Source organism: Perca flavescens, chromosome 17 (genome assembly GCF_004354835.1).
Source record: "Perca flavescens isolate YP-PL-M2 chromosome 17, PFLA_1.0, whole genome shotgun sequence".
Lineage (NCBI taxonomy): Eukaryota > Metazoa > Chordata > Actinopteri > Perciformes > Percidae > Perca > Perca flavescens.
The window spans coordinates 5,027,906-5,055,051 of NC_041347.1; the positions used below are offsets into that span (position 1 = coordinate 5,027,906).

The following is a 27,146-nucleotide window of genomic DNA, read 5'->3' on the forward strand; positions in this document are numbered from 1 at the left end:
TCCACTTCCAGGATTGCTCCGTTGCCGCTGGAAATTCCGCCGGATGACACCCTTTACAGCCGGGTGTCCGTTACCTTCCGCTTTCTTTGTGTTCCAATGAAGTGTTGTGGATTTTTATGGTTAACTGCTCCTCAGATCTCTGCAGGGTAAATCGAGACAGCAACTATAGACTATCTGTCCGATCTGAGTTTTCTGTTGCACGACTAAAACTACTTTTGAACGTACACATGTCCAACCTAAACAAGTTCCTTCGCGAGGCTATTTTGCAGAGGCACGGTGGCTCTGTCTGGCTTGTCCGTCCATGACGATTGTGATCGGTTTAAAGAAATGCCAATAAACCAGAGCATGTTTTTCTCCCATCCCGGAATGCTGTGTGGACTAGCCAGTGTGGAGGAGGGTCTGACAAAGCGAGACTTGCTGAGCGCTAAACCAGAGGTAGCCAGCTCCTGCTCTATTGGCCCGATAGTGAGGAAGCGATGGATGTATCATAAGACCTGGATACAGTGTTTGAGGCGGAGCCCCCGTTAATTCCTATGTTAATTACCCGGCACTGCTTTCGCACTGTGCAGAGTCAGGGGGACCAGCATCTAACAGGGCAGAGAGACCAGTTTCTCTTTGATATATATTCAAACATGATACATTACATGTATTATTTAAGTTCATAATTATGTGCTGTATTGGCTTTTCTTACATAAAGAAATATTTTAGAAAATGTGCTTCAGTTAAAAGAGTGGTATCATGCTATGAAGGCATAGGCCTATGTTATTAGGACTTAAAGGAATACACCAAAGCTTATAATTTACTTTCATGTATCGGTTCATTTCAAACAGGGACATTGTACAATAAATGTATTGCATCAGCTATATCACAATGCTAACTCCCATCTGTTGGGGCATGTATACAGTGCACATATAACAAAATAAAAATATATAATTCCACATAGGGTGAATTTTCCTAAAGTGGGACATTTTTTTTGCATTTCAGACTGTGACATTTTACGATGTGAAGCCAAAACATAAAATCAACATCCAATTCCATTTTAAAAAACCCCGGATGTGCCAAATACACTAGTTAGTACACCTGTAGGACAGAGCAGTGTGTTTACTTTATTAGAGCGGTATTATCAGACCTTAATGACAACACGACTATTTTGCTTGAAGAGCTTGTTTAAAGGCTAGCCTGACCTAGCATACTGCAAAGTGCGCAGGTGGTTGCTGCTAGTTTGTGTGGCCAACCGTAAGGTCTTCTGCCAACGAAAATGTCTTGGATTGTTCTGGATAATAAATTAATCGAAACCCCCACATGGGACGAATGTTACGCCACCCATGACACCGACTGGCGGTCTCCAGATGACACATGGACGACAACGGTGAAGTCCGAGTTGAACGAGTAAGTGCGGACACGTTTTACAACTCTTTACCGTTAGCTTGCATAACCCTACCTTTTGCCATCAATAGAGAGAAGGCGCGAGGGCAATTTAAAAAATAAAAACTAGCTAGCCTTAAGGTTACTTAACTGAGCATTCAGGGCCAGTTTTGACCATTTGCATTGTCCAATGTGTTACATCTGACCTAGCTAGCTATAATATCTTGGAATTAATGTGAAACGTTAGCTACGTTAGAATATGCTAACGCTAGTTAGCAGTAATGTTAAGCTAGCTAGCTAACTGTACCTTAACCGACGCCCCTGCTGTTTTTGAACAGCGACAGCCTAACTATTATCCTCTGTCAGAATATAGCTACCGTTACAGGATTCTAATTAGTGAACGTATAATAATGTGTAATTTACGCTCTCCACAATGCGTGTTCAAGGCTGTGTGACATACATAACGTTAGCAATTGTCCGGTTTCAACCAAATAAGTAACGATATGTCAGCTTTGTAAAGGCGTGTAGGAACCCTTTTACAGTCACTGGTAGGAACTTAAGCTAGCTAGCTATAATTACTAATTTTCATGTAAAGTCAAGCTAGAGCAGGGCTAACGTTACGGGCTCTGCATTCACTCCATGATATGCAAAGTAGAACGTTAGCTAAGGTAATACGTAAAATGTGCACAAGTAAGGGATAATCACCGAGAGGCAGGGCAATAAACAGTTTGATATTCCCGGTTTATGGAAGGTTACCGCCCTCGACGAAGCCGTCCACAAGTCGGGCATATCAAACTGTTTATTGCCCTGCCTTGATGGTGATTATCCCGTTTATTCTACTTCTTGCTAGCCAACATAATAAAACAATTCAAATACTTTAATAATTATGCTTTTTCTTATTCGTATTGCATGCTTATTAAATGTATATTCTGTTTGAGTTCATCTCCCTCAAAAAGTAGTCCCCTTTAGAACTACGGTGAATTAAGTTAACTCAACTGTAGCTAATTAGTTTCTATAGCAATCACACAAGGCGTCTTAACAAATCGTTTAGTTCTTCGGCGCTGCAGGTGTCCGGGTCAGTTGTTACTGTCAGTCTATCCTTCTGGTGGCTCTTCCACTCGGTGAAGACCTCGATAGCAAAGGCAGTTGCCTTTTTCATGTTTGATTCAAGGGCCCCGTCTTCAATTGTACGCAGCTCCTCATCTGTCAGATCTCGGAAACGGGTACCCTGGGGGACAGTAACAACTGACCCGGACACCTGCAGCGGCGAAGATCTAAACGATTTGTTAAGACGCCTTGTGTGGTTGCTATAGAAACTAATTAGCTACAGCTGAGCTAAGTTATTCACGTAGTTCTAAAGGGGACTACTTTTTGAGGGAGATGAACTCAAACAGAATATACATTTAATAAGCATGCAATACGAATAAGAAAAAGCATAATTATTAAAGTATTTGAATTGTTTTATTATGTTGGCTAGCAAGAAGTAGAATAAACGGGATAATCACCTCAAGGCAGGGCAATAAACAGTTTGATATGCCCAGCTTGTGGAAGGTTACCGCCCTCGACGAAGCCGTCCACAAGCCGGGCATATCAAACTGTTTATCTCCCTGCCTTGAGGGGATTATCCCTTACATAGTATAGCCTATATTGTTTTTTAAGAAGTATATTTTTAAATTCTGACCGTCTCCCCTTGGTTACGTATAGTCTAAATTGGCACTTTGCTTTACTTAAATATTCCTCTTTTTATTTTTAATTGAAATAATTGCAGATGTGGTGAATGAGGCAAAGGTCTGAAACAGGCTCTATTTTTGTAGTATCACTTCCACTTCCAGTAACAGTTTGGTTTAATTTTGGCAAATTGTGTGTGTGTGTGTGTGTGTGTGTGTGTGTGTGTGTGTGTGTGTGTGTGTGTGTGTGTGTTCCAGTTCAGAGGCGAAACATCCTGTAGAGCCAAAGGATGACGGATGTATTTCAGTTCCTTTGCCTCCCAATTCCTCGTTCCCATCCCTTGCGACATCTTGGTCACCACCTCACAACGCTTCGTGGACCAGGTCTGTCACTCAAAATCAGTGGAGAGCCATCGAAGCTGCTGCATCCCACCCGTACAAGACTAGAGGGCACCGTGGGTTCAGAGCACCCGTTTTCATGCACCACAGGTGTGGCTGCTGCTGCTGCAATTGTAGCCACAGGAGATACCGACCGTGGAGATACCGACCCTGGAGATACCGACCGTGGAGATGCCGACCGTGGAGATACCGACTGTGGAGATTCCGAGCATGGAGAGTCCGAGCATGGAGACGCAGGCCAAATAGACGCACGGCGAGAGTAACATCATGGGAACACATTCCTGTGACCATCCAGCCTACCAAGTGGTACCAGGTTGTCGGGAGAATGCAGTGCAGCCAGTGCTATGCCCAGGGATGGCTCTGTATGACGTCTTGGATGTGCCAGAGCTGCCAGGTGCCCCTGTGCCTGTTGCCATATAGGAACTGCTACGCCGAGTGGCATGATCAGAAATGTTGAGCTCAGATGGCGGAAGTTGCCTTTCGTGGGAGCGAACGGCAGTGAAAGTTTACTATCTAATGATGGGATAAGTTCTTGTGTTAGTGCAACTTTAGTCAGCCTGTAGGCTGTTCCTGTTTATCCGTTACTCTCAAATCTGTAGGCAGCTTGCAAGCTGCTGAGTATTGTAATACAGAATATTGGTTTGGCGTTTACATGAGAGACACCACTTGTTTTTACTTTCTCTGAGAAAAATTATCTTCTAAAGTTCCTGTGAAAAAAATGTATGTTTTTTGGATGGTCAACAGGTTTGCACTCTGTTAGTCGTATAATTCCCATTGTGACTATATATTTTAGGAGCAACAATTTCTATTGGATTTTTCTGGTTCTGTTTCTAAGTAAATTGCAGTTATAAAGTTATATATGGTTGTTTTTGCTTTATTTCTATAATAGACCACTTTACATTTGGGAGGCACACTATGGTAGCGAAAAGGGTAACTGAACATTAAAGTGCTCATATTATGCTCATTTTCAGGTTCATAATTGTATTTAGAGATTGTACCACAATAGGTTTATGTGGTTTATTTAAAAAAAACAAAAAAAAAAACATTTTTGTCGTACTGCACATTGCTGCAGCTCCTCTTTTCACCGCTTCATCAGCTTTGTTGAGCTCTCTGTTTTAGCTACCAAGTGAGACATCACACTTCTGTTCCATCTTTGTTGGGAGTGGCACATGAGCAGTAGCTAGGTAAGCACTGCTAGCTAATCAGAAGCAGAGTATGAGGGTGTGCCGCGCTAGCAGCTAGGCTAGCATTATAACGTGTGTTACAAAGTGACCACGTTTGTCTCTGAAGTAAAGGCTGGACTACAATAGAGCTGTTTGGAGACGTTTGTGAACAGTGTTTTCTGTTGGAGATGGTAAGGCCCTTTGGGGTGGACTTTGGGATTTTTCACTTTTAAACCTATGATATGCACAAAAAAGATATATATATATATATATATATATATATATATATATATATATATACACACAAAATTAAGGAAAGGGGGAAAAAGCCAAAAAGCATAATATGAGCACTTTAATATCCTGAAGTCGACTTTAGGTGATGTCTGGGTTAGGCTATTTTTAGATTCCAACTATCAACCCATTTTCTTAACAAATGACCCACGGGGTTCTGCTTTCCATCCAGTGCTGTTGAATGTTCTGCAGTTATTTGTGCTGCATAACATTTTGAGGTTATTTGTTCTGTTGCTTAGTCCAAACAAAGACATATTTATATTAACTTGACTGTGTAACTGCAGCAGCAGATGACAGAACATTCAGTCTAGTTTCGACAAGGTATATCGCAAAAAAATAACAAAAAATGTTCACTGTAAACTTCCTTTGCTTTAACAAAGTACCTGCCTGCAGCATGAGAAATAATCTATTTCCTGTTATAATTCACTAGTAAAAGCCTTTCATTCTTTTAGTGTTGACCATGTGTTACTTTAATTATTTACTGTCACAGTTCTAAATCTGACAGAAGAAGGCGCTGAGCATACAGCATGGACATTTATGTACTTGCCCACCAGTATTCAGATGCCTTAGTCAAGTCTTAGAATTTTGCCAAACAGCTCAGAAAATTACAAAATTACACTGATGCCATTAAATGAATTAATTAAATGTACCTGTTAGGTGGCACTACATTAAATCACTGCTACAAAGTTTAGATTTAGTACTAGCACTATATTTTAGTCAGTGATGTTTAGCAGTGGGCCCTGAATGGACATGGGACCTTTTTTTTTTGTCTAGTGTGAACAAAATACTTTCTGGTGCGCACGAGAAACCAATCTGAGTAGCAGTCCAAATGGCTGCAGAGGAGAAGGGATTCATCTTCCTAAAAACACAACAAAATGTAGCTGATAGTGTCATCGACAAACTTCAAGATTTTAAGGCTATTGTTAACTGATTCCATGCTATGAATGTGAAATAACCTAAGCCACGTAGCATTAGCAGTACTTTGTCAGCATCATTTTGCTAGCCTTAGATTGGTTTCTTGTGAGCACGAGATACTTTGGCGCCAGAAAGTTTGTCATGCGCACAAGAAAAAAAAAAAAAAAGCCATGTCCCCTTAGAGCAGGAGTGTCAAACTCCATTTCACTAAGGGCCACACTGGGAAATGAGAATCACATCAAGGACCAGACATGTAGAGTTTATTGACATGCTTTTATTTAATCGAAAAAGTAAAAAGATCTTTGGCTGTATTATTGCATGTCTCATATAGCCTTCTCACTGACAATTTGGTTGACATGAAGCCCTGAAAAAGTCGGCAAAAAAGTTCCTTAGCCATCACTGTATTTAGCAAATCAAGCTAGATAATCATTCTGAATACATTTTTAAAATGTAATCGCATGCCTGAATATGCAAACTCATTGCTTCTGGGGCAATTTCTGAGCGTCAAATTCTGTTCTGAGTGTTGCGTAATTGCAGTCTTCTTTGGTGTGGTGAGCAACTAAGCGCCAAAATGTATTGCGAGCCTATATGCTATGCGGGCCTTGAACTAGACGCGTGCCTTAGGGGCTCCGTAGCTATGCGTGTACCTGTACAAGTACCTCGACATTTTGCTCGAGTACCTTTTTAGTAGTAACATTTTCAGTTGAAACAATCTATTAGTTGATCAACAGACAATGACTCTGCAACAGTTTTGACTGTGAATAGCTGAGGCCATTTATCAAACAAACATGTCAAACAATTGATGGTTCCAGTTTTGTCAAATTTGAGGATTTGTTGCTGTTCAGTTTTACATAATTGTAAATGAAAGCTTTTAGGCTTTTGGACTGTTGGGAGAACATAATTAGTAATTTGCAGATTACACTTTGGGAACCTATGATGGGCATTTGTGTCCATTTAAAAAAAAAAAAGGTATAAACAATATGTATAAAAAAATAATTACTAGTTGCAGCCCTTGTTATGTTCCAGCAATGTTGTACACAAATATTCATGCCTTTTATTTGAAGTAGATCATAAAAATGTGGAGCAATTTAAGATTTGATAGGAAAATACAAAAATATCCCTTAAATGTTTTTAGGCCAGGGACCTGATAAAGAGATGGCACAGGGACCCCGTATTAAATATAATGCTGAGTATTAAACTGGGCCTAAAATAACGTGCAGGGCGGCCTGGAGCCTTCAGATATACCTTTTTTACGGTGCATAAAATACTAAGCTATAAAATAATTGTTGACATATTCATATATTTATACCTCATGGTTTAATGTGAAAATGTGGAACAGTGAATCCTTAAGCTTAACTGTATCTGTGGATGATAAAAAAAAAGATTTTTACTTCTTTACTAGTTGGATTCATTAACGTATATTTTCAGCTATATATATATATATATATATATATATATATATATATATATATCAAACAATAATTTGGTGTCCCCCCTGCAGTAACTCTGTCCCGGACCCCTTGTTGAAGATCTCTGCCCTAAAGGATGCATTCAATTTCCTATATGACTACATACTGTATATAGGGCTGTACAATATATTGCTTTTTATATCGTAATGGCGATATCAATAAACACATCGCGAAAGACACTCTTCACAGATTTTTGTGTTAGTTGAAAGAAAATATCAATCATAATATAATTCTTTTTTTTGTTGTTTTTTTATATTCAATTCCCTACTATTCAGTATGTTCAATCAAAGAATGTTGGAAATGATTTCATTTGTTTTAAATCAAACAAGCAATTTGTTGGATTTTTAGCAGAATACTGAAATCAGCAGGAAGGCAGGACGGAGTACATTTTTATATCCGTTTATCACAAGTAACATTGTTATCGGGATATTAAACGTGATTGCATATTTTCCTCATATCGTGCGGCCCTAGTACTGTAGCTACCAGTCTCGGCCTGCCTGTAGATGTATGGGCGAGTAGACTAGCACTGCAGGCTGGATCTGGCAGCTGTCCACCGCGGCGGTCTGGCTGCAGAAAAGCGCAGATTGGTGGATGTCTTCACCAAAGCTATCATGTCCCACAAGAGGCGGTATTTTGCTTTTGTGTGTGTGTGTGTGTGTGTGTGTGTGTGTGTGTGTGTGTGTGTGTGTGTGTGTGTGTGTGTGTGCCCGCACCCGTTTTCCCTCTCTCCCTGGTGGTGCTGGGGTGTTTGGCAGGATAAATATAGCCGCGTTGGTGTAAAGCTGTTTTTCTCCTCGGCTTTTGTAGCTTTAATCAAAAGCAATCTGGAGGAGGGAGAAATGGAAAAAGGGAAAAGGGGGGATGAGAGAGAGAGAGAGATAGGTGGGGGGGGGGGGGAGCAGGATGATGGAGGGAGAGAGAAGAAGGGTAAGAGGAAGGGCGGTGGGTGTGCTGTGCCGCCGATGCCAAAGTGTTTTATTTAAGCTCTCTTTTAAAGAGTCGTTGGGGAGTGTTCAGGAGTAATGAGAGCCCTGGTGGCTGGAGGAGGGGGACTGACTCTAACCTCCATCCTCTCTCTCTATCTCTTCATCTCTCGTCCAACACGGGAGTATGTAGGGCTGGGCGATAATGGAGAAAATCAAATATCACGATATTTGTGGCCAAATACCTCGATATCAATACTGCAACGATATTGTAGTGTTGACTATTGGTGCTTTCACTAAATATTGACACAATGAGATTTTAGATAAATAATCATCAGTAATGTGGATATAATGACTAAATGGGTAAAGGCAAATAATAGAACAGCTAGAACAGTCTGGTAAATTCAGAAAAGTACATTTATGTCATATTACAAAATTACGATATCCAAAATCTAAGACGATATCTAGTCTCATATCACGATGTCGATATAATATCGATATATTGCCCAGCTCTAGTAGTATGGCTTTACGGTAGAGCTGGGCGATATGGAGAGAAAAATCATATATCACGATATGTTTTAACGAATACATCAATGTCGATATTGTAGGGTTGCCTCTCGGTGCTTTCACAAAATATGTCCACAATGAGATTTTAGGTAAATAATCATCAATATTAAGATGTTAAGTGGGTAAAGTCAAATAATAAAACAGCTATAAAACATGTCAAATTCAGAAAATGACAACTTTGCTGTAATGCAGCGTTTAAACCAGGAAAAGACAACACTTGTCATGTTGCGATATCACAATATCCAAATATGTATTACGATATCTAGCCTCATATATCGATATAATGTCAAAATATTGCCCGGCCCTTATTTGACTGTTTGATAAATGTGGTAAGCAGTTACATTTTTGCATAATAAAGGAATACTGCACTTTCTGTCTTCTTTCTCCTACATCAACAACACTGTAAGAAATAAATCTGTAAAATATCCGAAAAAGTTCTGGCAGCTCGTTACCCGGACTTTGCCCCATAATTTAAAGCTGAAATGTTGTGTGTAGCTTTCAGTTAAAATACAGAACATTTTACTGTTAGGCTTTGATTTGAAATTCTCTCGTGCAAAACTGCTCAGTTAGTAAACTTCTGAAAACGTTGGAAAAAAAAACTTCCCCCGGCAAAAACTTTGAATAAAGCGACAACGTGGACTTCTTTAATCTCCCCAAACCTCTGTGGCCGACAAAAGTTATCGGAGCACAAGTTATGCAAATCGAAATGTAAAAAAAATCTGTGAATCACGTTTAATTTCTGTTCAAATATACAGACATACATCATGTTAATACACAGATATTTCTTAGAGTGTATGACATATAACGTCAGCCCAGTAGTGCAGTGACCTTATACAGCTCATACAGCAGTTCCTCGTATCATATCACGACATTACGATATCCAAAATTGAAGGCGATATCTAGCCTGAAATATGGATATAATATCGATGTATGATTGCCCAGCCCTAATTCACGGCTGTATTCACACTCTGCTCTGTCTTTCTGGATGAAACCTCGTATCTGTTATAGGATTCAACCCACATCCCTCGTGGACACGGACTGACAGACAAAAGACGTCACATTTGTTTTTAATACGTTACGATACGATAGAAGATATTTGGGGTGGCAGTAGCTCCGTTTGTAGGGAGTTGGGTTGGAAACCGGAGGGTCACTGGATCAAGCACCCGTACAGACCGAAGTACGGAGTGTGGACTGGTAGCTGGAGAGGTGCCAGCTCATTATTTTCCACAATTTGCCACCGTAGCTAAACCGCAAAAAGGAATACGCTGAAGCCAAGGCTTATTTATTTTGACCTATCCTATAATCATTGCTGGAAGAAGTATTCAGATCCTTTACTAAAGTAAAAATACTCTGTTACAAGTAAAAGTCCTGCATTAAAAATGCTACTTAAGTAAAAGTAGGTAAGTATCATCAGGAAAACATACTTAAAGTATTAAAAGTAAAAGTACTCAATGCAGAAAAACCCTGACATTTTAGAAACTGGAAACGATCCAAACTGTTGTGTGTTTAATGGTCTAATCATTTCAGCTCGACCGTTATATTGTTGGCTACTTTCATTTATAATAAGACTTCATATTTTATAAATTACACGTGTTTTGTGTGCAAAAATCTTCATTTGTAAAGTAACTAGTAACTAAAGCTGCCAGATTTGCTGGTCAATAAAAACTCTGATTATTGGTCAAAAATTGCGCGTCGCACCGAATTCACGGTGATTGCCGTGGTGGAAAGTAACTAAGTACATTTACTCAAGTACTGTGCGATTCTTTTCTTTTCATGCCACTTTCTACTTCTACTCTGCTACATTTCAGAGAGAAATATTGTACTTTTTACTCCACTACATTCATTTGACAGCTTAAGTTACTTTACAAATTAGGATTGTTGCACCCAAAACACATGTAGTTTATAAAATATGATGTGTTTTTATTGTTATGGAACGTCGTGGAGATAGACTTACTGTATGTGCACATGCTGAAATGGAACACGTCTTGACTTTTTAAAGAAATATGAGCATCAATTCTAATTTGAGAATTGGGATGCAGTGTAAATGAAGCCGATCAAGAATAGCTGCTGTGGTGTGTGAACACAGCCAATGTATAGGCGGTGTGTATATTTGTGATGGGACAAATAGAAAGAAAGAAGAAGACGGGAGATATTATTCTGGCAAGTTGAATATCCTTTTATTATCCAGTTGGCTTTGTGTGCTTCATTTGGATGGCCCGAAGCCGCCCACAGTGGAAGCCAAGCTGCTTCCTGGTATATCTGCCATGATGTTGATCTTAAAATAAAAAGCCTTTTTTCTTTGTTCTGAACCACTCATTGGCAGCAGTGCACCTTTTTAGGAAGTGCATTGTTCCATTTCCTGTTTGACAGTCACTGCGATTGAAGCCGGGCATTAGATTGGTGGTTGGCAAAGTGTGTGCTGAGATGTGTTTTTTTTTTTTTCACTGACTGCAGCAAAGAATAGTTCCTTCCTGTTGGAAACATTATTGTGATACTAATGTCAGCTGCATTAAACACCTGAGACAAAAACGTCCAATTCTCTGAAATGTTGTGTAAGTGTATTACGGCGGCACAATATATGGTTTTTTTTTTCGCATATCGTGATATTAACTGGCGCAATAAATGGATCGCGAAAGGCTGCGACATATGCCGAAAGACAGTATTTTGTGTTAGTTGAAATAAAATATCAGTAGAAAACTGCACTTTAAAATGTCAGTAACTTTTAGTGGTGCCTTTTATATTCAATTCAATAACAGGGTTTCCACTGGGTCTTAAAAAGTCTAAAAAAAAAAAAATACTTAAAAATTAATTTCGCTGTAGTATTGTGTTCTACGCTTTCAACATTTTTAAACAGGTCTTAATGTCCCTACGTCCATTCTACGCTACCTCTAATGCTCATTGAAATGCTTTTTTTGATTCCGTGGTGTTATATATTTTTTTCTTTCGATAGTCCAATTATAATTTGCTGTATATGTATTAATATTACTCTGTGTCGCTTTTAGTCAATTTGAATACATTTATTTACTTTGCAAGTACTTTTGTGACTCTGCATTTCGTTGTACTTTTATGTCATGATATAGGTCTTACATTTCATTCATAAAGGTCTTAAAAGGGTCTTAAAAAGTCTTAAATTTGACTTGTTGAAACCTGCAGAAACCCCGAATAAGAGAATGTTGAATGAGTGTTAAATTCAACAAGCAATGTGTTGTATTTTCAGCCAAGTACTGAACGCATCAGAACTGAATAAACTTGATTATGATATTGTTATTGCGATATTCATCAATGTTATTGCATATGGTGCAGCCCAGTGTCATATGATTATCTAATCTGTTTGTACAAAAGCTTTCTAATGAAAACGTGTGTCCTATAGCTCTGATTGTAATCTCTACCCATGCTCCTTTGTAACCAGGTGATCTGGGTGTGTAATAACTGCCGGAAGCAGCAGGAGATCCTGACCAAGCCAGGCGAGTGGTTCACCGGTCAGGCTGAGAAACCCGCTGGCCTCGGTTCAGCCGTCAGCGAGCCGTCTGTGTGCCAAACGCTCGGGGACAAGAAGCTCCGCTCTCGCTCCCAAGCACCCCCGGGCTCCACCACCGCGATCCAAGACCCCAACCGACCCAGCGCACCTGGGACCACACCTGGCACCGATGCCCGGTCACACAGCGAACCGCCACGAGACACGTAAGCTGAAGCAATGTCGTAGAACTCGTGTTATAAGACAGAGAGTGAAGGCATTGCGTGAGGGAAAAATCTAAAGCCAACATCACTAAAACCCTATGCATCTGGAGATACATACAGATAGGGTTGGGCATCGTTTTGATTTTAACAATTCTGATTCCAATTCCGATTCTTTCTTTCGATTCCGGTTCTAATTGATTCTCGACTCTGATTCTTTGAGGGGTGGAGTTGAAACGGGTCACATGCTTATTTCACAGATAGGAGGAACATTTTGTTTTTGATTCAATGGGGATTTACAGTTTTACCGTTCTTTTTTTGAAGGTACAATAAAGCCACACTTTAGAGCGTGCTTCCTGTGCTCCATTGCTGCAACACAACAAGCGCCTTGAAGTACGTTGGCCGCTACCGAAACCAACACTGAGTTAGTTATTTGTGTTAAATTTGGACCCACTGAATTTTCCAAACGATCCCAGTAAGAAAACAATTCCATTTGAATCGTCATTTTTGAAATGATTCCCAGTTGGAACCGGTTCTCGATGCCCAATCCTACATACAGATGCGTGACCAACATAGGTAAAACCCAACCTAATGTGTCACTGGAACATTAATGGAGGGATGGCATTCTGGCCATGTCTCCACCATACATGATTATAGTGTACTACAGCTAGGACTAATCCTGACTAGTAATAGTGATGGTAAATATTGCTGGAGTGCCCCTTTAAATTGCAATCCCTCAGCCACACCAGAAAGAAAGCAGTCCTTGTAAAATATGTTAATATTTGTATTATTGTGCATTATCTCCAGCCTCCATCCTTTGCTTCTTTTATACAGTGGTGCATTATGTCTCTTAAGCAAGCCGTCTGTGGCATTGTTTCCTATGCCATTCTGCTAGTCTAATGGAAGAATGCAGTCCATTCCAAAACACTGGATAGTAGAATGCGTTGTCACTCGTGACTTTCCATTACTGGACATTCATTTTAACAATGACACGGTTACCCATTCATAATCACAGCAGTGGTATTTGTTAAGTGTGAGTCAAATAGTTTGGAAGTAGAAACTAAAAGCAGTGGAAAACATTGGAGTCTTTCACATATCATTTACTCAGGTAGCTATCATGTTTTTTTGTGACACCAAAATGCCCACATAATGGTTTATATTTTTACTGTCATGGCCAGTGTCGATGATAAGACAATCAAAAATGACTCACAGAGTCAGTGTGGAAGTGAGAATTGAAGTGTTTCATCAAAAACGTTCACAAAAGGTGGAGGAGGATGGGACCTGGAGGTCACGCCAAACGGAATTAATATGATCAAATATAATCTCTAGCTCTTAAAACAAAACACAAACCAAAAGACCTAAGGCACGTTAAATCTCATAACGGCGTGCACCGTTTTGCTACGGTTCCCTGGTTGAATTACATGTTTCCTCGAACGGTGTGCAACAAGCTTTGAGGTATGTTTTCTCTGGTTTGGTGGGCGTGTCAGAGATGTTAGCCAATCAGCAGCGACGTGTTTGGAAACTCGTATTAGAAAAGGCAGTATGCTTGGGCACACAGCAGGTTGTTCATTTATCCTGAATTAACCGGCGCATCTACTGATGCAGCGATTGATCGATGTTCAATGAGGCTAAATACAAATATCTTGAATACAGTATCCAGTGATCTATGTGCCTGAAATTAAATACCAACAGCTCTCACAGTTTCTTTTCTTTCTCTCTCCGTCCCCATATTGATTGCTCCCCAGGAGAAATGGAAGGGGAGGAGGAGGAGGAGCTGGTCGCGGAGAGCGCCGGCCAGGTCAGGCCAGGCTGCAGACCCAGGTCTCCATGGACCGGGACATGCGGGGGGAGTCCAGGGAGCGCAGGGAAAGCCGGCGGCTGACAAAGGGACGCTCTCTGGAGCACGATCCTGTGGGAGGGAATGGCGGAGTGAGACGGACAGAAGAGGGGGGCTACCACCACATGGACCACAGCGGTGCCCCCCCTCGCCAAGCAGGGCCGGTCCCTCCTGGAGGCCGGGGCCACCCTGGGCCTGTGCAGGGTCGTGGCACGGGCGTAGTAGGGGATGTTGGGGATGGCGTGCGGCCTGGTCAGAGGACGGTGGGCGGGGTTGGCGGGCCGCATGAACACACCCTTGCTCAGCAGCCCCCTCCCCCTGAACTCCGAGAGCCTGGGGGTTCGGGCCCTGGCTCGAACCCCGGCCAGGGACCCGTAGCGAGACGGACCAAACGGGAGAAGGCGGAGAGCATGCTGCGCAATGATTCGCTCAGCTCGGACCAATCGGAATCTCTGCGTCCGCCACCGCCAAGGCCCTACAAGTTGAAACGGGGGCTGGGGGCCGGAGTGAAGAGGCAAACCAGCGTCAGCAGTTCAGAGGAGGAGGGAGGGACCACGCCCGAGTACAGCAGCTGTGAGGACGCTGAGATCGAAAGTGTCAGCGAGAGAGGTGAGAGACAATATCAATCATCACTTTTTGTCCATGAAAAAACCTGCTGTTGATTTCAGCCAGGGAGGATATGGAAAGTATTGACATCTGTCAGTTCATTCATTTGTTTATCCATCCAATTTGAGGGAATGGTCTGTCTCAACACTGCTTTATGGCAGTACCTTACACTGCTCAGGCCAGGGAGGTACTTTCTATTTCACTACAGGTCAACACTAAACCGTAACAACCACTCATATCTCTCAGATGTTGAACTGACATGACATCTAATGCACATTTCCTTTCCTTCCTCTAAAGATTCACTATAGGACCAGCATGCTCCACCCTAAATCTGTCTTTTGAGGTAAAATGTCAAGATCCAGCGCTAAAAGGGCTCCAGCAGTATACATAATATTCCATCCAGGGTCCTGATAAGAAATTATAGAATTAGTGACAGATGTCAGTCAAACTGTGACTTTTGAATGGCAATTAAAGTTGCTGTAGGTCTATTTTAAAATAGACAATAAAGAAGGGGATGCTTTAGGGCGTGTCTAATGTTAATCATGATAGAGGCTTAGCAATGCTAACCATGGCACTGTGTACATTAAAATAGCCCTGAACTCGTTTTTTGGATGTTGTCCATGTTTTTGACTTAAACTTTAAAGGGGTGATAGAATGATTATATAGGGTATTTTACACTGTTCCTTAAGGTCTCCTAATAGGGTATGTAACATTGGTTGGGCTGAAAATTGCCCAAATGCTATTTTATTAGGCCCTTAACTACCCTGTGAATATGGCTCTATTTGGAACAAGAGCTTTTCTTCCAAATATGGTATGCTCATGAATATTCAGAATGAGCTACGTGCTGATTGGTTTGAGCAAACTACATAGAAACACATGGGAGATTCGACAGCAGGTCTCATATTTCAGACACTGCAAAGTTATACATTGTTTATTGGGCTATTTCGTTATTAAATTCACTTCTGAGACTTTTTTAGCGAGAAATCAACTATATAAAGCTCAAATATGGGCCGTTTTACGAAAATTGATGGCTAATTGCAAATTGGGTAAGACTGTGTGTCGGAGTTCAGCGGCCGGTGCTGCCTGTGTTGCTGCCTCGCCGCCCAGCCTGCCTTCCTTCACAGACCCCGGCCGGCTATGAGGTACTTGGAGCTCCGTCACGGCAGCCCACAGCACTCCATATCCGCGCAAAGTCACTGTTTTTTTGCGCTAATGGACAACCAAATGCCATTGATAGAGCCTGCGGCTGGATGTAACCCGTTTATAGCTACAAATCACGGATAGTTAGCTTCATTTCGGCATAATTCCGAGTATATTTACAGTTTGAATTTCGTCACGCCACGTATACAACATCTAGCTAAATGTCTTATAAAGCTAACAACGGTGTCCGATTTCAAATTAATGAATATTTGTGAAGATTAGGGCTTTCGTTATCTGCAACTGTCCCTTCAATCCTAGCTACCTGGGTAGCTACAAATCACGGATAGTTAGCTTCATTTTCGGCGTAATTCCGAGTATATTTACGGTTTGAATTTTGTCACGCCACGTTTACAACATCTAGCTAAAGGTCTTATAAAGCTAACAACGGTGTCCGATTTCAAGTTAATGAATATTTCTGAATTTCAGAGGAATTCTAAGAGGAGGCTAGCTAGGTCTCATTGATAGAGCTACATCCAGCCGCAGGCTCTATCAATGAGACTCGCGGACAAGCGGAGTTTATTTCCCAAATCGTTTGTTTAAATAACTCAACACATTATAATTACACACATTAAAAGATTTACTGAAACCTGTGGTAAGAGATTGCTGGTGTAACAAGCTCGCTGACCGCGCTCTCACTCACATACACCTGGCATTTAGCGAGCAGGAAGAGGGGAGTTGCAGGCCCTGGAGCTCTGTCAGGGCAGGGGCATTTGGTTGTCTATTAGCCCAAGAGACGGTGACTTTGCATATTTAAGCTTTACATAGTTGATTTCTCACATAAAAAAGTTTCAGAAGTGAATTTTGTAATGGGATAGCAGAGATCTGCGTGACTACCTGATCTCAGGTCGGTTGTGTAGCCTATGTAAATGTTGGGGCGTGACCGTTCTCTTAATATACCCATGGGCTGACAAAGGTTCCGGTTTTTGGGAGGTTGACGTCAAGTTCCAGCTTTGTTGAGATTCCCCGTTTTCAGCGGCAGTTTCAAAATATGAGATTTTCATACAGGGGTGTCAATGGGATTTTGAGCTTCTATGTATGTCCTATTTACCCACCGAACTGTTATTCAACTATGACAGGGTGAAATCAGTTTTGCATTCTATCACCCCTTAAATAACTCTCACTGTGTGTTTTCACTGCATCAAAGTTGATCGGAACATTTTGGTTTCCTAAAAATGTCTTGTCCTGCATTTGGTAGCACCTTGCTAATTAGTGCTAGCGTTAGCTGGTAACTTGCCGGTTAAAAATCGTCAACTTTCCCTCTTTAGCGTTTAGCTTCTCAACCCTAGACAACACTGGTCATCTTCCCAAGCTCCACCCTGTCCAAATATTGTCATGTCCGGTTTCAAAAAACCAAAATGGTGACAGCCAAATTGTCAAACTCGAGGCTTTGAAACGGCCGTCCACAAAATGACGTGACATCACCGATGCTACGTCCATTATTTTTACACTCTTGTGTAAATACTCAAAACCTGCCTAACAGTTAGAATGCAGTATGGAATTTGGACATGGCTATGAGTTTACAGACGAGAAATTGCCATTCATAGCGACGCTCTTATGTCATATCTGACACAGGGGAGGAAGTAAACAAACATATAGGTAACTCTGTTTGCTTCATGTGGAAGCATTTTGTATGCATCGGTGGACCATTCACCTCCTCCTGCATGAGGCACTAGATGCACACCATGCTGATACTGTTGGCTAATGCTAAGCTACATACAGACATATCACTGCAGCTGTGCACTGACACATTTTAACTGTTACCTGTCTTGATTCATTTTTTATTTGGTTTAATTCCTCAAGGCACCCAGACAGGAGCAAGGTGTCTCCTACAACTACATTGTGTAAATAAGCCTGATAAGGCCATTAGAATGATTGACCACGTCTTACTAACATAGAATTTACAGTTCTTGTGTATGAGGTATGAGGCACTGCAATTTTGGTGCGTGTGTGTGTGTGTGTGTGTGTGTGTGTGTGTGTGTGTGTGTTTGTTTAAACACTCCCACTGTAACACTGTGTCATGGGAGGTGATTGTACGAAGTGGACAGAGCTGTTTAGTCTCAGTGTGCCTTCTTCATTCAGACTTGAATCTGGAGACGCCGCTCTACTTAAACTCTCTGCGTTCAGTGATCAGAACAGGTAAGATTGCTCTGATACCGGCTGATTTGGGGAAAAACTGCTTGCTCGGGCTTGCAGTTCTTGAAAGTTATTACACACCAAGCTACTTGAAGACATTAGCACCTTAGATGCTTTCTAAATGCTGTCGTGTGGTTGTGTTTCCAGAAACATTGCACCTCACCGCAACTTCTGTGTACAGTGCGTGCAGCGGGTCGTAGCCGGCAGTCTGAATGTCAAAGTGAGCCACTGCACAGCATCCCAGCGTGTATGTTAAAGAGTGTGTGCGAACCCATGTGTGTGTATCCCAGCGCTTTCCTATGTGTCATATTGTATTGTTTTCAGCTTAGCCCTGAGGGGGGGGGCAATCCCACACTAAGCGTACATGTGTGTGCATGTTAGTGTGTCCGTGATGGGGCAGTTTGACCCCGGTTGATCCCAGCGTTGACCGTGTGTAGCCTCACATAGCCAACTATTTCCCCAAGCCTGAGTACACGCTACTGTCATGTCCAAGCTGGGTTTTGTCACTTCACTACTAACCATTCCTAGGCACTGTGGCTCACTGCTATGTATCCAACTGTGCTAAAAAAAGAAGAAGAAGCTAAATCAGTCTAGCAAAGGGTGGAGTAATATTCTAGTATTGTTTTATTCTAGATATGGTACTAGGATAGCACTACTGAAGGTTTGCTGCAAGTCTGCGTTTTCCTCGCAAAGAACACAAAGTAGACATCCTGGTTAGAGCTGGGAAATATTACTGAAGAGGAAAGATACAGTATGCTATGTATAAGTGGACCTTTAGTTTAGATTTATTTTTGTCAATCTACTGATTGAGCTGTCATGCTTATATGATATGGTTTTAGCATTTTACTGATAATGGCTTTTAACAGTTATCACAAACATGTTTCAATTCGTTCTTCTTGAATCGTGAGACACGTTTATAAAATACCATTAGCAGCAGAGATGGCAAAAAAGTACTGATTTAACTTCTTTATTCAAGTAAAAGTAACAAAGTACAGGCTTGGAAATTTGCAGTTTAAGTATAAAAGTAAAAGTAGCCTTGCGAATGACAACCATTTTTTATGCAAAGCTACCTGGACCACACAAATGTTACTAGTGCAAGCTGAGAAACTTCAGCGGACCTGGAAAAAAAGGCTCTTTATATGCCATTGCCTACATTTTAAATGGATGTCTGCCAGTAGGCCTAAAACATCATATATATGATTATTGTGACAGAGACTGGGACTCCAGGTTAAGAAGATTCTGATTGAGTAGCAAGATATGAATTCACTTGTGATTCTGTGAGAATTCACAGATCCAGTTTCTCTTTTTTAATCTTCCCCTTAACGTTACCGCCATCAAGCCGCAATGATTTGCCGCAAAATGAATGCCGTCGAATCTGTGGAGTCGTCTTGTAGTGGTGCGTCAAGTGCACATATATTCCCATCCAATTAGATTGAATTCGGTATTGATGACACAAAAAATAATAACGGTAACTCCACTGAAATAATTTGAAACTAAAGTAACGAGCCAGTTTTGTAAAATGTAAGGAGTTGAAAGTACCGATATTCGTGTTCAAAATGTAAGGAGTAAAAGTAAAAAGTCGGCACAAAAATAAATAGTAAAGTAAAAATATCTGACAAATCTACTAAAGTACAGTAACTTCGTTACTTCCCATCTCTGATTAGCAGAGACTAACCTAACTGCATATTTTTTTAATGACGCTTCCACAAAAAAGAAACTCAATGTTGATAAAAATGTCATACATGCATCATCCATCCTCAGAAATTACACTATTCCTATTGAAAAGTAAGAATCTTGCTTCTTTTTGGTCATATGAATGATCGTCAAAATGTTTTATTCCCATCCAGAGATTTACACACCTTTTAATATGCCAACGTTAAACTAGGAGAACTTGTAGGAGGCTGCCCGATGATGAAAAAACAGGCAACGCTAAATATAAAAGTTCTGCTGCTGTGCTAGCAAAGCATGGTCAAGTTTGTGAAAGGACTGCCAGGTAAATGTAAAGCACAAAGGCCCTGCAGAAAAAGTTTGTGAACCAGTGTGTTTCAGTAACACACTTTCGATACATTACCTGTCTGGTCTATAAAATGTCAGAAAATGTCGATCATTGTTTCCCAAAGCCTATATCCTTGACGTTCCACTTCCGGGATCGTTCCGATGCCAACGGAAATTCCGTCACATTTCACTCATTTAGGCTGGATATCCATCGCCTTGGGCTTCCTTTGTGTTGGCATTCTAAACTCCGGCGGATTTCTAAGGACTATGGTTAACTGCTCCTCAGATCTCTCCAGGGTAAATCCAGACAGCTAGCTAGACTATCTGTCCAATCTGAGTTTTCTGTTGCACGACTAAAACAACTTTTCAACGTACACGTTCCACCAAAACAAGTTCCTTCCCGAGGCTATTTTGCAGGGCTTTTCCCGGTGCCTAGCACCGCCCAAGATGATTGTGATTGGTTTAAAGAAATGCCAAATAAACCAGAGCAGTTTACTGTCACAAGCTGGAATGATTTTTTTCATATAAAATGACAAAATATCTATCAAAATAGGCGATTGATTTAATAGTTGACAACTAATCAATTAATCTTTGCAGCTCTAAAAATGAGCATACATTATTTTTCTAACATTTAGCACTTTATTACAGTATTTGCCACTTTCATCAATAACGTGTGTTCTGGTGGCTGTGGCTCAAGATTGGCGGTTCAATCCCCGGCTCCTCCGGCCACATGTCAGAGTGTCCTTGAGCAAAACACTGAACCCCAGATGCTGTAGGCCTATGTCTCTGTTCACTGCTCCTAATGTTTAGCACAGGTCAAGTGCAGAGAATTTCACTAATAATAATAATAATAATAATAATAATAATAATAATAATAATAATAATAATAATATTTTATATAAATTTAGTTTATATAGCGCTTTAAAAGGTACTCAAAGGGACTTATAAAAATAGCAAGATCAGTATAAAACCATCACTTACAACTAGAGAAAAGGTGCAGCAAAACAGCATAGCAAAAAGATAGAAACAAATGGAAATGGCTCAGTTGGTTACAGGCTAAAAGGAGCTTTAAACTGATTTTGGGCGTTTTGAGTGCGGTTTTGAGTCACTTAGCAAGTGATGTGTAAAGTCTGATGTGTTGGGGGAGAGAGTTCCAGAAGGAGGGGGTGGCACTAGAGAAATCCCTGTCCCCCCCATGTTCAGTGCTTGGGGCGGGTGAGAGTAGGGATGGGTCTCGAGACCTAGTTCTATTAAGGACCCGGTTCCAAATTTCTCAAAGCCCGAAAATCATTAAGGTCCGAGCTTATCGATACTGCTATCGAGACTAGTGGATCATATAACGTTATCTTTAAAAATAACATACGTGCGCCAACCGGAAAAATGATTTATGAGCACAGTGTGTGCGAAAAGACCATAGGTAAATTACTGTACAATTGTATGTGACAAATAATACAATTTCTTCTTCTTCTGATGAGAAAGAGGGTGCACGCAGCCAGGATGAGGGGCTAGAAGGGGGGAATGTGGTGACATTGGCCCCCCAGAAATATGATTTATACCACCCCCCCATCCATTGGGCTAGAGTGATGTCAATCTGAAAGCTGTGATTTCCATTGGATCAAAGTACTGTCACTTGGCTGCCTGTTCTGCCCAGTCTTCCCAGTCCTTGTCACATGACCAATTAATGTTTCCCCCCTTGTGCCACCCCACTTAAAAAAAACTGGAATCGCCCCTGCACGCAGCACCAGCCAGGACCCAGACCACTCTCTGTGACATTGATCAAGTGGAGGTTTAGGATGAGAGTGTTCTGTCAGGCCAGGTTTTAAACACACCGGCGTGGCAGCGAGACACTGCTTCCTTTTTTAGCTCGAGACTGAGACCAGGTCAGCTCGGAGATGTGCTTGCTGGCAGCCGAGAAGCACCCAGGCATGTAAATCATTGTAAGATCAGTGCAGGAAAATACACACACACACACACACACACACACACACACACACACACACACACACACACACACAAATATGCAGTCAGTCACAGTACAGTAGATCCTATTATGATCTGTGCAAGTATCCTCGTACACACAAACACACGCTACTAACTCAACTCATTCTCTGATAGAAAGGAAGGAAGGAAGGAAGGAAGGAAGGAAAAAGCACAGCACAAAGATCATAACACATCATAAAACATGCACCTTTCACTTTTGAATTCCTTATCCCAGAGTTTGTCAACCTTTTCTGGCTCATGAACCTTTTCATAGGCCCCCAAGTTCTTAAACAATTCATCATAGATTTGCTATTTAGATTTTTAGAAATCCACCACTAATATACAATTCCTACTTCATGTTATAAGCCAATAACTGACACCCCCTTAGTTACTGTTGATACAGTATTGGAGGTTGATTAACCTCTCGCAGTTTGTATTCATTTTTTAATATGTAACATGTTAGCAAAAGTAATGCTATCACAGATACTGCTGGCTGGGCTTGGAGAGTAAACGTCCCCCAATCCAATAAAGAGCAGGACAGAGCCGCTAACATTAGCCTAAAAGCGCCCAGGGCAGGTTTCCATAAAAAATACTACACAGTGAGTGTGCTAGTTGTAAATTGTCTTGTTTTTTAAACGCGTTTGTGTAGCCACACAAACTGATGTAGTAAATGGTTTGCTCCTTGCCCTCAGAAGTAGCATAAGGTTACTACTCTTAGAAGTAAGCTAGCTAGTTAGACCTGCTAACGTTTGCAGCTTTAGTTTGAGCAGGCAAGGCAAGCACTTTTTAATCTGTTCCCTACACATTTCCTCTTCCGATTTTGGTTTTGGAAAGACTAGAGAAAGAAAGCGACCACAAGTCCAAACTCTCGCTAAGCTATGACTGATATTCTATTTGATATAATAGGTTCGATTTTGGTTACATGGTTTCATCTGTATTGGTTTCTTTTTTATTCATTCCATTGTCAAGAACATAAAGGTAGCTCCAAAAGGACAGATGGAATAGAACGATTTATATTTCACACATTAATACTATACATAGATACATACATACATACATACTGTACATACATACATACATACATACATACATACATATATACATACAGTATACATACAGTACATACATAATATACATACATATATACCTACAGTAAATTAATTAATTCATACATACATACAGTACATACATAATATATATACATACATACATACATATATACATACATACATTAATTCATTAATTCATTCATACATACATACATACATACATACATACATTCAACATACATACATTTTAATCAAAAATGTATCAAACTATTATGGATGTATTAGTTTTTAAAATCTCATACAACCCTTATCTTCTTCACAACAAGTCACTCTGGTGGTCCTGACTCCATAGTGACTTTGATAGCCTTTCTTCTTCAATCAGGTCCTTGTAAATCTAGAAACACAAGACTCACCAACATGGCCCACCCACTGCACAAAATCGCTCAAGAGAACTCCGTTGTCTATCGTCAGAGCATTTGCTTTAAGATTACATAATGTCACTATAAGTTGTCACAACTCATTAACCTCACAGCCTCCTGGCTCATAGGAACGCTTGGCTCTGTTTTACTCTGTGTCATAACAGTGTCGTCGGGATCCTGCACACATTTCGACAGCGCCCCTCGGCCCATGTGTACAGAGCATTGACAGTATAAAACAGAGGAGCCTGTGTTTTAGGCCCAAAGCGGGAGACAGGCCTGAACCATTGAAAATATGTTGTGTAATTGTCTAAAATATTCCACTGAACATGAAGAAAATGCACCAGTTCCAACTTCATGTTGAGAAGTCCCTGAAAGACAGTTAATACTGAAAAAAAAAAAAAATCAATGGAGAAAATGATTGTTAAATTGTGTTTGCATACGTACAGTAAAGTTTACTCTGGCTTTGCCATTACTAAAAAGCACTTGAACGAATTGAAGTGAAACTGTGCCATCTACCAAAATATAGGATTTTATTTAGAAATATTTAGCAAAACAATCCACTTAAAGTCCCCGTAGCAGCTTTTTACGAAGCTTTCAGCCATATTACACTGTCCTCATCAGCGAATGGAGCTTGCTCACTTGTCCCAGAGATGGATCTGTTGATATTGCATAGCACTTTTAGGAGTTTTAGCCTTGTCCATTGAATGATGAGGACTATATAATAGGGTTGACAGCTTCAGAAAAAGTTTTTTTTAAAAGATAATTTTTTGGGAGCTTTTTCCCTTTATTACAAGTGACAGTGGATAGACAGGAAAGGGGGAGAGAGATGGGGGATGACACACAGCAAAGGGCAGTTGTTTGGATTCGAACCCACGCCACTGCAGGACTCAGCCAGCATGGGGCGCACGCTCTTACTGGGTGAGCTTCAGAAAAAGTTGGTAATTAAGTGGACCTGGATTTTTTTTGTAAAATTTTTGTCTTGTTAATTAAACTTTTTTATATTAAAGACAAATAAATTAAAACTGTCACAAGATGTATATGTTAAAGCAGGAAACTAATTGTAAAATGTCATATGATAGGCAGACACATCAGTAAATGCAATACAAACCAGTTAATTCAATTTTAATTTTTTATTTTTATTTTATATTTATCTTCATAGTTTTTTTTCTAACTGATTAAAATTATTAAAATCAAATTAAATTAAAATCAATTATTACTACATACATACATAAATAACTAAAAAAAACAACATGAAAAGAATAATTTGATTAATAATAATAATTTTTATAGCTTTACTTTTGTTTTTTTACTTTAAGTTTTATAATGTATCATTTGAATGCAAATGTATTTACTCGAGTTATAACAGCTTTTTGAAATTGATAAATTATTTAAACATGATCAAAGTCTATGGCTCCTCCTGTGGCACACTCCAGCCTCTGTATTTATAAGAGGTGAAAAGCATAATTGAATAGAGAAAATAATACAAAGGAAAAATATTCAATTTGATTTAATTTAATTTATAGTGTCAAATCATAACAGATGCTATCTCAGGACACTTGCTTCATAATGATCATCAACTTTCGGTCATCATTTACCAAAGTTTGTATTTAGCCTTACAACACTGCAGTACCCCTGGTGTAATTCCACAACATTTAATCTGTAAAATATCTGGGAGGGATTTCAAGCATTTTAAAAGGCTACTTTGTCACTGCAGTGATACAATTCTAATTCTAGCCCAAGCCTAACAATTCAATAAACTTAACCCTCTCCACTATATACAAATACTTTCCAAATTTGGCTGAGCTGTGTATGAGAGGACTCAGGCTGGTATGTGCTGTGTATACAGTTTCTGCTGTATGCGTGTGTGTGTGTGTGTGTGTGTGTGTGTGTGTGTGTGTGTGTGTGTGTGTGTGTGTGTGTGTGTGTGTGTGTGTGTGTGTGTGTGTGTGTGTGTGTGTGTGTGTGTGTGTTATAGGGATATGCAGGAGGTTATCGTCTCTGCTTCATGCACAGTATCTGAGCCGGTCTCTTTTCTCTTGTAGGTGACTGGGAGTGCTACCCCCATGACCCCACTGTATGGCATGTAAGTCATGTTTTTATTATTATTTTGTATCTAATGTTATTCATATTCAGCTTGAACGTTTTCAGATCATTAAGTGGACCCAGATTGTGCCAAGAGTGCCATTGGTGCTGTAAAGTGCCTCATTGTCATGGTGCACATTTCTCAACCAATGAGTCCTGTACTTTAATTTAATAAATACAGTAAAATATTTGTTGGCATGATTTTATAAATCAAGTTTAATGTTAAAAATACATATGGCACAGTGAATCCTTAGTATTAACTGTTTCTGTTGATGGCTATCTTAGTGACTACCTTACCTAATAGGCCAGTAAGCCTTTTATCAATGTGTTTTTTTTCACAAATAGGTTGATTTATATTTTCCAATAATATGTTGGATTCATGTTAAGACACTTTAACATTTGAAAAGACTTTCAAAAAATGTACAACAATTTGGCGCTATTTTTGAGTTCATGCAATTTTCGTTTACACACTCTTGTTACAGCGTAGGAAAACACGGTGTTCCCGCCAGATGTCTGACAACATGTTTGCTAATTGTTTCTGTAACCAGTGTTGGGTGGAATTAGCAAGCTAACTATGTTAGCTAACTAACATTCAAAAGTGATGCCTAGGAAAATGCTGCAAACTGTTGCGCCCCTCAGAGGGAACACGCATTCAATTTAGATGTAAATAAAGTGTGAGTGTGTAGACACCCAGACATGCATTTAGCCACATTAATAATGAAATTGAAAAGCAGTGCACCTTTGTCCCGATTTAGCCAGGAAACACAGGCAACAACATATTATCAACAGTCAAAGTTCTGGCAGATGAGAAACCCCTTTGACTTCATAATACTGTATATACTGCAGCCAAAACATAAAAATACTAAATACAGAGTATCATCACATTCAAAACTGTTAATATTTCTCCAGTATTCGGTGATTTTGTATTCCTGTGTATATATTGGCGTATATATCCTCTCAGTGTCAGTGTGTGCATCGGTACATATCTCTTGTTGTCTCCTGTTGCAGCATCCTGTAACCTGGCAGCCATCCAAGGAGGGAGACCATCTGATTGGAAGAATCACCCTCAGCAAACGGAGCGCCACCATGCCTAAAGAAGCCGGAGCACTGCTGGGGTTAAAGGTCAGATTAGGCAAACACACACACACACACACACACACACACACACACACACACACACACACACACACACAAACCAGGGTACCCATGGGGTCTTAAAATGTCTTAAAAACAATATTAGAATAAGCCTTACATTTCTTTAGAAAGTCTTAAATTTCCTTCACAAAGGTCTCATTTGTATTGTCCTTTCATAAGATTAAATAATTCCTTCATTGTGTCGTCACAAAGCATGTATGTAGTGAGTATTACAGTATAACATGTTGTATTAAGTTCAAGTACTTGGTAAACAATT

At 40.3% G+C, this 27,146-nt stretch overlaps 2 protein-coding genes and 1 long non-coding RNA gene across 3 annotated transcripts in view; all 3 read left to right on the plus strand.

Annotated features, from left to right (window-relative positions):
* Nucleotides 1–997: 997 nt before the first annotated feature.
* On the plus strand, nucleotides 998–4,287 carry LOC114571650 (uncharacterized). Its single transcript, XR_003694694.1, has 2 exons — nucleotides 998–1,389; nucleotides 3,291–4,287. It is a non-coding gene; the product is annotated as an uncharacterized LOC114571650 (long non-coding RNA).
* A 7,863-nt stretch (nucleotides 4,288–12,150) lies between these two features.
* On the plus strand, nucleotides 12,151–14,560 carry LOC114572492 (regulating synaptic membrane exocytosis protein 1-like). Its single transcript, XM_028604156.1, has 3 exons — nucleotides 12,151–12,440; nucleotides 14,180–14,475; nucleotides 14,529–14,560. Exons 1-3 carry the CDS (start codon nucleotides 12,151–12,153, stop codon nucleotides 14,558–14,560), a joined length of 618 nt encoding a protein of 205 aa, XP_028459957.1.
* A 3-nt stretch (nucleotides 14,561–14,563) lies between these two features.
* Nucleotides 14,564–27,146, plus strand: part of LOC114572493 (regulating synaptic membrane exocytosis protein 1-like) — a 68,952-nt gene continuing 56,369 nt past the window's right edge. The window contains exons 1-3 of the mRNA XM_028604158.1: nucleotides 14,564–14,880; nucleotides 25,696–25,736; nucleotides 26,744–26,857. Coding sequence (XP_028459959.1) covers nucleotides 14,682–14,880; nucleotides 25,696–25,736; nucleotides 26,744–26,857 — 354 coding nt within the window. The 5' untranslated portion in view covers nucleotides 14,564–14,681. The remainder of the gene's footprint in view (nucleotides 14,881–25,695; nucleotides 25,737–26,743; nucleotides 26,858–27,146) is intronic.

Bases quoted from the DNA above. Each gene is read 5' to 3' on its own strand.
- LOC114572492 (XM_028604156.1), top strand. From the start codon at position 12,151: ATGCTCCTTTGTAACCAGGTGATCTGGGTGTGTAATAACTGCCGGAAG. The intron at 12,441-14,179 runs GTAAGCTGAAGC...ATTGCTCCCCAG, and splicing joins AGCGAACCGCCACGAGACAC to GAGAAATGGAAGGGGAGGAG. The intron at 14,476-14,528 runs GTCGTGGCACGG...CGGCCTGGTCAG, and splicing joins CCACCCTGGGCCTGTGCAGG to AGGACGGTGGGCGGGGTTGG.